Below are 11,811 nucleotides of genomic sequence, written 5' to 3' on the forward strand. Positions count from 1 at the left end.
TTCTGTTAGTGGGTGAAGGATGTACCTGCATGGAAAAAAGAAGTTCTCTACATAGTTTACATACTATACCCCACCTGTCTTTCGAATTGCTAAGAATGGATTCCTTGAAAAATGCAGAGCAGGTGGAATCTCGTGAGAACACACTCAAGTCTATTGCAGAAGCATCTATTTGTAAACGCTCAGCTGCTCTGTATTTCCCAGAATCTAGTCGTAAGACGTGGGACATCATCTTCACCTAGGTGCCATGGGCAAAAGAGTTGGGTGAGCTAAGTGTAGCCCCCAACTTTTTTCTTCACAGATACACTTTACACCCACAAAGTAGGTGATTAGTAAAGAGGAAGGGGGGGCATAGACCAGTATAGGTGAACCCTAGGAGGCCAAAAACAGAGATATTGATTTACATTACCCCAATTGCTTGTTAAATATAAAATGCAATTACATAAAACATAGTAAATTCCCCAGGCCTATTTAAAAGTTATATAAATCAAAATAGTTTTTTCACATACTTTGAAACTAACATTTAAATACACAGTTAGCATCTGACTAAAAGTTTCATTACAACACTTGCTCACTCATTATACAGTTTATGAAAATGTGTCCACATAACTCTTTCCTCTGCTAAATCTTCTTTATGATCAGTTGGTATTACAACAAGAAGTTCATCCAAAAATACTGTACTGTACATCCCCAAAAAAAACACACCTAGCTCAATTCTGAATTTTTAGAAAAATTCAATTAAAAGAACATAACAAACAAGTTAGGTACTTAACTCACAGGATGCTTTGCCAGATAGATTGGTACAGTTCCCATTTGCTGCCTGGATCAAAATGTTGTCAGCCAGAATGCTCCTCTGCCAGTTGGGGGAAGCTCTGCATTTTTTATGAAAGCAAGGCTTCCTCTGATTGGCCAAGCTGGAAATTGTGATGTCATCCGCTTGCCTCTACACCTTGGAGAACTATTGATAACAATGCAAGGCTTCTCCTGAATTATAGAGCAGCATTCAGACTGACTCAATTTTGTTAAAAAAAAAAAAAATCTGTAACAGATGCAGTCCTTTCTCAGTGTATGTAAGAATAAGTCATATTCTCCTATCTAGGGGCACTTTGGGGAAAAAAATAGACTTCATTTTGCATCAGTATACTTTAGAAAGCCTTTTGTTTTGTATGTGTTTATTGGTTATTTGGTAAGCAAATTACATGATTATACAGAGTGATAGGAATACAGTCATATACTATTCATAGAGAGCAGGTAATTGTTGTCATATAGAGCTAGAGCTTAGACAGTATAGTGCATTTTCAGATGAACATGCCTACCAATCTTAGCATTTTGATTAATACAGGCATATTGTTCACATTTTTAAATACAATATAATTTTAAAACTTTGGCTTCATGCAAGCGAATGTGGTTTTTTATTATTTATTTTTTTTTATAGCTTAGCATCATAGATTGTGCATTCTAATGCACACTGTGAATTATTCAAACCCTTTCAGCACATCTAAACCTCAACACTTTAAAATATTACACAGATTTGTAGGTTGTCTACAGGCACTCTGTTTGGAAGATTTCAGTGACGCATTCGTTCGCGAAGTATCATGTTAGATTTTATTTACCTTGTTGGTTACCCTCCTTTATGGCAGTTTAGCAAGAGTAATATTTGTAGAGCTTAAAGTATATAATAACATGATCCAAAGATAAATAATAATTACAACACCATAAACACATTCACGTTTACCAAACAGTTCTATTTTTAGGTTAGTGTTTTTGTAGCCAGTAATACTCACAATTTATACATTTTATACTCCAGATATGTAGACCAGATATGACAAAGGTAATTGATGAACTACACATAACTGCTTTCGTCCTGCTCCCGCTATAACCATTTGCTCAATATTTATGGCTAACTGCTAATTCATTTTTCTTTTCACTGGCTGAGGCTAAAAAGCACTAGCAAAAGCGCTTTGGAATGCTTGCATTTTCATTGTTTATTCTCCTTTAAAGAATAAAAAGTAAATGTTAGTTTTAATTGAAAGTTGTCCCCGAACTGATTTTTCCACTTTGAGTGAATCCTGGTGGGTTGAATTGCTCACTCTTTACTCTACCACACCTACCTATATTCAACCTGTCAATATCTTCCCAAAATTGAAAAAATCAGCTTCCATAGTCTAACCTCTAAGAATTTTGTGTATGGGTGTAGTTTCCTGTCTTCTGTTTTTTTGTTAAGCGTAAAAAGAGTGACATTTCGATTTATGATTAACTTATACCCAGTGTCTGGTCAGCTGCTATGAGAATATGGATTTCATTCACCACTTTTTTTTTTTTTTTTTTCAATACATCTTCTTTGGGGAGGACTTCTATCACTTTGTTACTGTAATAGTCATGTTGGTCACCAAAACAAAAAATGAGGGGCCATCTCTTCAATAGGGACACATTGGCTGAAGTTATACTTTAGTAGCTAGACTTTTTTCTTAAAATATATCTGAATAATTCTTTAACCACTTTACCACCGGAGGATTTTGCTGTCTTACGTCCAGGCCACTTTTTGCGATTCGGCACTGTGCGAATTTAACTGACAATTGCGCGGTCGTGCGACGCCATACGTTCCCACAAACAGAGCTTTCTTTTGGTGGTATTTGATCACCTGTGCGATTTTTACTTTTTGCGCTATAAACAAAAAAATAGCGTTTATTTTGAAAAAATAACAATGTTTTTAACATTTTTTTTATATGAAATTCCTCCCAAAAAATATGTAAAAATCAAATTTTTTTTTAATTTTTGTCCAATTTGTTTTCTGCTACCTATGTTTGGTAAAAAAAAATCACAATAAGCGTATTTTGATTGGTTTGCGCAAAAGTTATTGCGTTTACTAACTAAGGGAAAGATTTCTGTCATTTTTGGTGTTTTTTTTTTTTAACGAGTAATGGCGGCGATCTGCGTGTTTTTTTTTTTTTGCGGGACTGCGACATTGCGGCGGACAGATCGGACCCTTGACTGACATTTTTGACACTTTTGGGGGTACCAGTGACATTACTGCAGTAATCAGTGCTATATATATATGCACTGTTACTGTAAAAATTACACTGGCAGGGGAGGGGTTAATGTATGCCTGGTGCTTACTAACGTGTGGGGGGGGAGGTGACTGAGTGAGCCAGGGACAGATCGGATGTTCAGCTATGCTGAACACTCCGATCTGTCACTCCCTGTCACTTAGGAGATCCGCCCGCTCTGTTTACACAGGCGGGCGGATCTCCAAACTAGATTCCCAGACGATCGGGGAAGAGCGGCGGCGATCGCCGCCGCTCCTCCCCTGGCCCGACTCCCGCTGTGAATGAAAACAGCGGGAGCGCGCCTCCGGCGGCGCGCGAGCGCCGCCTACAGGGGGAGTAGTCCAGCGACGTAGGTCTACGTTCACTGGACGATGACGAGCCACTGTGCCGCAGTAGCAGCACAGTGGCTGGTGGTAAAGTGGTTAATAGAATCTGTCACTTTACCTATTTAGAGTAAAGTGACTTGTTCCCTTGATAAGCTGCTCCCAACCACTGAATATTTTTTGCTAGGCTTCACTCAGCTGTGAAAGCATTTGGATGTGCTGGGTATTTCTGGCTACAGGGAGCATTTCACACTCTCCCTTTACTCCCAGAATGCAGTGCTGAGCAGCCAATCTCCAAGACTGAACTCTTTCACATGGGAGAAGGGAGGAGGTAATTAACCCTATGAAAACTCTGACACAATGCTTAGACTGTAGGAAGCTGCAGGAAATGTAATGAAGGTGAGTATCAGTGGGTGGGAATAGGAGTTGTGGTCTATCATGAGAGCCTGTTTTTCCTGAAGAATTTTTTTGTATTCTTACTGTATCATATTTTATTTCTTGTATATGATTTTCCTAGCTAAGGCATATTGAATTTGAGTACACCTGGGAAAATGTTTTATATATATATATATATGTATATATATATATATATATATATATATATATATATATATATATATATATATATATATAGTATTCAGATCCCCTTCACTTTTTCAAATTTATTTAAATTCATTTTTTTACTCATTAGTCATATACTCAGTACCCCATAATGACAAACTGTAAACAATATTTTGGAAATGCCTGTGAATTTATTGAAAAGAAAAAAAACACAAGTATCACATGTAATTGATATATTCAGACCTTTTACTCAGCACATTGTTAAAGCCGCTTTGGCAGCAATCCCAGCTTCGAGTCCTTTTAGGTATGACACGATAAGCTTTGCACACCCGGATTGGGAGATTTTCGGCCATTTTTCTTTGCAAATCATCTCAAGCTCAGTCAGGTTGGTAGGGGATTATCAATGGACAGCCATTTGAGATCTCTCCAGAGATGTTTAACCACTTTACCACCGGAGGATTTTGCTGTCTTACGTCCAGGCCACTTTTTGCGATTCGGCGCTGTGCGACTTTAACTGACAATTGCGCGGTCGTGCGACGCCATACCCAAATGAAATTTACGTCCTTTTTTTCCCACAAACGGAGCTTTTTTTTGGTGGTATTTGATCACCTATGCGAATTTTATTTTTCGCGCTATAAACAAAAAAAGGCGACAATTTTGAAAAAATAACTATTTTTCACATTTTTTATATGAAATTCTCAAAAAAAATGTAAAAATCTAAATTTTTTAACATTTTAGGCCAATTTGTTTTCTGCTACATATTTTTGGTAAAAAAAAATTGCAATAAGCGTATTTTGATTGGTTTGCGCAAAAGTTATTGTGTTTACTAACTACGAGAAAGATTTATGTCATTTTTATTTATTTATTTTTTTAACTAGTAATGGCGGTGATCTGCGATTTTTTTTTTTTCTTTTTTTTTTTGCAGGACTGCGACATTGCGGCGGACAGATTGGACCCCTGACTGACATTTTTTACACTTTTGGGGGTACCAGTGACATTACTACAGTAATCAGTGCTATAAATATGCACTGTTACTGTAAAAATGACACTGGCAGGGAAGGGGTTAACTTTATTTGTGATCAAGGGGGTTAAGTGTGTCCCTAGGGGCGTGATTCTAACTGTCAGGGGGCGTGGCTTGTTGGATCATCACAGAAACATACGATCCTACATAGCAGGATCGCATAGCCTCTGTGATGATCTAAGGGAGAATAATGTAAACACAGCCGTCTGTCTTTCTCCCTCTCCTGAGGGAGATTGCAAGTGGCCGGCGGACATTGGAGCCGCCGGTCACACGCGCTGGCTAGGCAGGGAACGAGTGGGGGCGGCGGCGCGCGCTCGCCCCCTACAGGCTTGTGGGCGAGCGACGTACCCCTACGTCACTTTGCCTGTAGGGGGCTGACTGCCGCAGTATATAGTCATGTGGCAGTTGGCAAGTGGTTAAATAAATTCCGACATGTCTAAAATTTAGTCTTCGCTTTTTTAATATGGAGTATTGTGTGCAGATTAATGAGAAAAAAATGAAGTTAAATAACTGTAGTATTAGGCTGCAACATAAGAAAATTGGAAAAAGGTGAAGGGGGTATGAATACTTTATGAATGCGTTGTGTGTGTATATATGTGTATGTGTGTATATAAAAAAATATATATATATATATCAAAAATACAGAGAGGTGACATTTTGAATTTCATGTACTTGCAGTGTAGAGCATAAATTAGATTGCTGTTAAGAACATTCTGCAGAAAATATAGAACTAAGAGTTTAATTCTCATTGCTAATAGATGCATTCATTATAGGATATGGCTCCTGCTCTGCTTGGTAACTTTTCTGTCCTCTTTTGAAACTAACTTTGCATGTTTTCCTGCTTTCCCAACAGAATCGCAGCTAAAATAATTTACAAATCTATTATTTCTTTTTATGTCTGAAAATATTTAACTTGAGTTTCCAAAAGTAATAAGCCATTTTCAATAAAGACACATTGGGGTTTATTTACTAAAACTGGAGAGTGAAAAATCTGGTGCAGCTTTGCATGGAAGCCATTCAGCTTCTAACTTTAGCTTGTTCAGTTGCGCTTTGGACAAACAAAGCCTGGAAGTTGATTGGTTTCTGTGCAAAGCTGCACCAGATTTTGCTCTCTTCAGTTTTAGTAAATCAGCCTTATTATTACAACATAACCACTACAAACAAATAAATGTTTTTTTCCTTTATTAGGATCAAATTCTTACACTGGATCATCAAGTACGATAGCTGGGAACAATGAAGTATATAGGGATCCAAGAGACAGACTAAAAAGGTAAAAATATGCAGTGTAAAAGTGATATTATTACAGTATTTGAGGTGAAAGATTTGATTCATATTTTGCTTGTTTCATACAGCCAAGATGGAGATCTTTCTACAACTGGTGGAGCCCCAGAAAGCTTGACATTTAAGGAGCGCCAACGCCTCTTCTCTCAAGGCCAGGATGTGTCCAACAAAGTTAAAGCTTCTCGCAAACTAATGGAACTGGAAAATGAACTAAATACAAAATGATCCTTGTGTTTTACTATAAGGCACCTTATAGTTTAACCAATAAATATATTCATATTCAAAGGACTAAAGTGGGTGGGATGACAAAAGTGTAAAAGGGAGGAATATAAATATATATATTTTTTCTGTAAAGAGTGATTTTATGAGTCATTTATTTTGAGACTGTTAATTTGAAACCTAGAGATACTGCAATAACAAGAATGATCCTAGTTCCTTCCAAACTGATTTTAAGGTTTGCGAATCTCAAGTACTATTTGTGATTTTTGTTGCTATTATATGGACACATTTGAAAAATGTTGGAATCCTGGCACAAGCTGATATCAATTAAAAAGAAAAAAAAAAAAGAGCCTGTGATGAACTGCTGAAGGCGTTCCACTGTATATGTCAAAGTGAATATTACACTACTGTGGAAGCCTGCACCAAATCTTGTAAATGTTTAATACTCGTTTGCACATTGGATTATTTTCCCTCCCTTTGTGTCATACCTGTCAAAATATTTTACTGACAGTTTTTTCAGAGTACATTTTGGAGCAAGGAAAGTGTTTGGGGGAGGGTTAAAGGGGTAACTCCACTATATGGTTGCTTCCTGGTCGCCGTTGTAAAAAATCTGCACATTGGATCTCCAAGGGATGCATTTTAATAGACTGATCTTTGTAATGGAAAAGATTTTTTATAATAAAAATGCATCTAATGTTAATATCTTTAATTGGTTAGGCTTTTGATTACAGACACTGGACTACAATTGATATTTTTCAAGTTATTGTACATTTTACAGTTCTAGCAATTATCTTTCAGATACAGAATAAACAAACAGTTGAAAATTCTGAAATGATGAGTCAGTACATATTTTTATCATTGATCATTTTCCTTTGTTAAGGGGGTGTCATTTTTTTGGCTGGCAATCACCACTGCTTTTAACAAATTTAGGTCTATGAGCACTTAAAAAGGCTAAGGCTATAGTTAAGTTTCACATTTATTTGAAAGTATGGACTTTCTGAAAGGTCTAAATGTACTCTGCTACAATGGAGAATTTGTAAAAATATATAGTAGGGATGAATTTATATTGAAAATCTGTATTAAAACCTTTTGTTTTTATTTTGCAATTTAACCTTTTTCTGTTGCAAATATATGTATAATTGGTCTGTGTTTTGGACATGAACACATCTGAATATTTTGATGAAGAGACCTTCAGAAAAGTGTGGTCTTATTTTCATTTAAAAGATACACGTAATTAAATTACATTTAATTCTTAACTTCAAAGTAAAGTTTGTCATTTTTAATCTTCTTAAGCTGTCTCTGCTTTTAGTTTAGTGATATCTGTCAAACTAAAGAGTGAAGGAAGTCCATTTATTTTCTTTATGTTTTTAAAGGGAACATATGGGTATATTTATATTATAGAACAATGAATTTAACATTCCCAAACATTCACTCTTGAATATTCTTCCTGGTGTATGTTTTTAAATTGGCAATTTACCTACAGCAAGCGGGCAATGTCATATTTACTGCTAGATTAATATGCCCCTGATCTTTTCAATTAGAGTGCCTTGAAAAAGTATTGACACCCCTTGACATTTTCCACATTTTGTCATGTTACAACCAAAAACGTAAAATGTGTTTTATTGGGATTTTATCTGATAGGCAAACACAAAGTTGCACATAATAGTGAAGTGGAAGAAAAATGATAAATGGTTTTCAAAATTTTTTACAAATATTTGAAAAATGTGGCTTGCATTTGTATTCAGCCACCTTTACTCTTGATACCCTGATACTGATACTAAAATCTAGTGAAACCAATTGCCTTCAAAAGCATAGGGTGTACTCACGGGGTGTGCCGGTTGTGCCCAGGCACACCCTAATTATCCCCTGCAATACATACCAACTGTCCGTGCTTTCCTGGGACAGTGCCTTTTTTTAGGGTGTCCTGCATCAGTCACATCCCAAGTTATGCCCCAGAAACCCTGTGAGCAGAGTACACCATGGCACAGTCAGCGCACTTTGTTGCCTGGGACCTCCCCTCTCCAATTACAGCTTGCAATAGAATACTGTACAGTTGGGGAGTGGGCTTTCTTTGCAGGCACAGGCTTGAAAAAGAAGCAGAGAACTGCCTGTATACCCAGCCATGTGGGAGGGTTCAATCCCTCTAGCTCCGCCCTCATTATGTACTCTTCCTGGCTGCCCAGCATCAGAGAATTGGCAAGAAGTTGGTGAGTGGAACAGTGGGGAGAAAGAGTTAAGCTGCAAAGGCATTGCAGGCAGGGATGTGCTGGTTATGAGCACTGGATGCAGACATGTGTTAGTGGAAAACTGGTGGCAGAGTTGTGTGTATGTATGGGTATATGTGATAGTGTGTGTGCGTATGTAATTGCGTGTATGTGAGATTGTATGCGCGTGTTTGTATGTGTGTGTTTAACCACTTGCCAACCAACCACAGTATATATACTGTGGCAGGTCGGCTCTATTGTGCAAAAAGACGTACCTGTATGTTGCTTCATGCAATAGCCAGAGGGGGCATGCGGTTGCCACCGGAAGCACGATCGCAATATCTGCCCACCACCCGCATTCGCTCCCCAGAGAGGTAGAACGACGGTCTACCTATGTAAATAAGGATTCTGATAGGTATGAACACAGTGACCATGTGATCCTGCTAAGTAGGAACACAGATCTCTGTGTTCATCCAGTGAGTCCACCCCTAACACAGTTAGAAAGCTTCCCCTAGGGACACACTTAATCCTTTGATTGCCCTTGGTGTTAACCCCTTCCTTGCCAGTGTCATAAGTACAGTAACAGTGCATATTTTTAGCACTGATTACTGCAATAATTTTACTGGTTCCTAGAAAAGTGTTAAGTGACATGTCCGATTTGTCCACCGCGATGTCACAGTCCTGCTAAAATATATGTAAATGAAAAGAAAAATGGCATAAAAATATCCCATTGTTTGTAGACGCAATAACTTTTGATTGGGATTTTTTTTTTTACCAAAAATATGTGGCAGAATACATATTGGCCTAAATTGATGAAGAAATTAAAAATCTTTACATTTTTTTTTTTTTGGGTATGTTTTATAGCATAAAGTAAAAAAAATCTTTATTTTTTTTTACTCAAAATTGTTGGCTTTTTTTTTGTCTTTTAGCGCAAAAAAATATAAAACACAGAGTTGATAAAATGCAATCAAAGAAAGCTCTTTTTGTGGGGAAAAATAGGAAATTTTTTTGTTTGGGTACAGCGTTGCTCGACCGCGCAATTGTCAGTTAAAGTAACGCAGTGTCGTATCGCAAAATATGGCCTGGTCAAAAAGGGGGTAAACCTTACAGACCAGAAGTGGTTGAAAATGCATTATACTTAATCTGGGGTAAATGAGCCCTTAAGCCCCCCTCACTGTGAGCACAGTGTAGCCATACTATAAGCTGAAGCGTGCTATGTGTGCCACATCTTTTTCACTAGGGGGTATCCAGGGGAGCCCCTTGGTCTTTCACCGCTCTAACAATACTCCCCTGCTTATTACTACTGTCCAGTTCTGAGGAAGCACTAATACAATTAGGTATACTAAATGCATTGGACAGCTTTGTTTGCCTAATTTGCGGAATGTGGTAATTTCCCCCATTTCTTAATTGTGCCGTTTTGTTGCTGTTTTAGCTTATGTATTTTTTTTTAGCCCAATAGCTACAGCTCTGTTTTACACGTTTAAAGTTGAACAAAAGACAACTTAAAAAAAAAAAAAAATGATTGGGTAAGGAAGGGTTATAACCCCTGTCAGTTGTTTGTTTCTGCCATTTGTTGTTGCAAAACAGGAAAGGGGCAGTAAAACTCTCCAAAGTGAGAGCATCCCTGGATGTCCCCATTGGAGGATTCCTCTTCTATCCCTGGTCTGCTGAGAACGCAACATTTGTGATTATAGTGTACTTTCACTCCTTGTGATAACAGTAAACAAGACAAATTGGGAGGGTGAATCTCCCTAACGGACACAGACAGCATTAAAAAAAGACAGGGGCTCTAAACTCTCTCCGATTTAAATAAAACTTAAAATATAACTAAGGGCAAAACATGTTTTTTAATTAAAGCTGAACTTCAGGAATTTAAACACTCTAAAATGTGCTGGCATACTGTGGGTTAGTTTCAACAAGGTACATACCAATTAGTAGACTTATCTCTTCAGTTTACAGTTTGTTTTTATTGAGTGCAAGGAGTACAGCTGTTACTATACTTCCAGGGCTCCACACTGGACCTTTGGGTGTCAGCTCCTGCAGCTACAGAGATGTCTGTGGTCACTCTGCCCATCCCTCCCCTACCTTCCTTCTGCCCAATCACAGAGCACTTGTATTATGGGAAACCATTTTAAAAATACAAAGCTTTCTGTGAATGGACATTTAGTAAAATTGTCTATTGTAAATTAAAGGGATAAGTCCACAAGGTGACATGCGCCTCGTTGACTTAGCCCATGATAAACTAGCATATTTTAGAAAGTGGCTGAATTTCTTGAGTTCAGCTTTAAAGTATAGCATTGGGTTTATGATATGCATATTTTAAAACCACGCCAATTTTAACCACTTGCCGACTGCTCACGGTATATTTACTGCGGCAGTCAGCCCCTCACAGGCAAAGCGATGTAGGTCTACGTCGCTAGCCTGTGAGGCTCTGGGGAGCGAGCGCGCGCCGCCGAATGCGCGCTCCTGCTCGGTCACGGACCGCCCCCGCGTGTGGCGTGTGTGCCCGGTGGACCCGATGTCCGCCGGGCACTCGCGATCGTCCGTGACACCAGGAGAAAGGCAGGCGGCTAATGTAAACAAGCCGCCTGTCATTCTCCCTTGTGTAAGAATGGGGATCATAAGGTTCTACTATGTAGGACCGTTGATCACTGTTCTTACAGCTCAAGCCACAGCCAATCACAGTTAGAATCACGCCCCTAGGGACACACACCACCCATCCCTCTCAAAAAAGTTAACCCCTTCACTACCAGTGTCATTTTACAGTAACAGTGCACATGTATAGCACTGATTACTGTAGTAATGTCACTGGTAACCCCAAAAGTGTCAAAAATGTCAGTCAAGTGTCCGATCTGTCCGCCCCAATGTCGCAGTCCCGCAAAAAAAATCGCAGATCGCCGCCATTACGCGTTAAAAAAAAAACAAAAATTGCAAAAATCTTTCCCTTAGTTAGTAAACGCAATAACTTTTGTGCAAACCAATCAAAATACGCTTTTTGCGATTTTTTTTTTTTTTTTTTTTTTACCAAAAATATGTAGCAGAAAACAAATTGGCCTAAAATGTTAAAAAAAATGATTTTTTCTTTTTTTGGGGGGGAATTTCATATAAAAAAATGTGAAAAATATTGTTATTTTTGCAAAATTGACGCTCTTTTTGTT

At 38.1% G+C, this 11,811-nt stretch overlaps 1 protein-coding gene across 12 annotated transcripts in view; it reads left to right on the forward strand.

The window, feature by feature from the left end:
• The window catches only part of AFDN (afadin, adherens junction formation factor), a 438,519-nt gene extending 432,258 nt beyond the window's left edge, over window positions 1-6,261 (forward strand). For 7 of the 12 annotated variants that reach the window (XM_082249806.1, XM_082249812.1, XM_082249811.1 and 4 more), the window contains one exon: window positions 6,138-6,261. In XM_082249806.1, the coding sequence (XP_082105932.1) occupies window positions 6,138-6,223 (86 nt within the window). In that variant the 3' untranslated portion in view covers window positions 6,224-6,261. The remainder of the gene's footprint in view (window positions 1-6,137) is intronic. The other 5 variants (XM_082249807.1, XM_082249815.1, XM_082249816.1 and 2 more) reach the window with 2 other exon arrangements.
• The last annotated feature ends 5,550 nt before the right edge of the window (window positions 6,262-11,811 follow it).

This window comes from Pelophylax lessonae (assembly GCF_965119305.1).
Source record: "Pelophylax lessonae genome assembly, chromosome: 3".
NCBI lineage: Eukaryota > Metazoa > Chordata > Amphibia > Anura > Ranidae > Pelophylax > Pelophylax lessonae.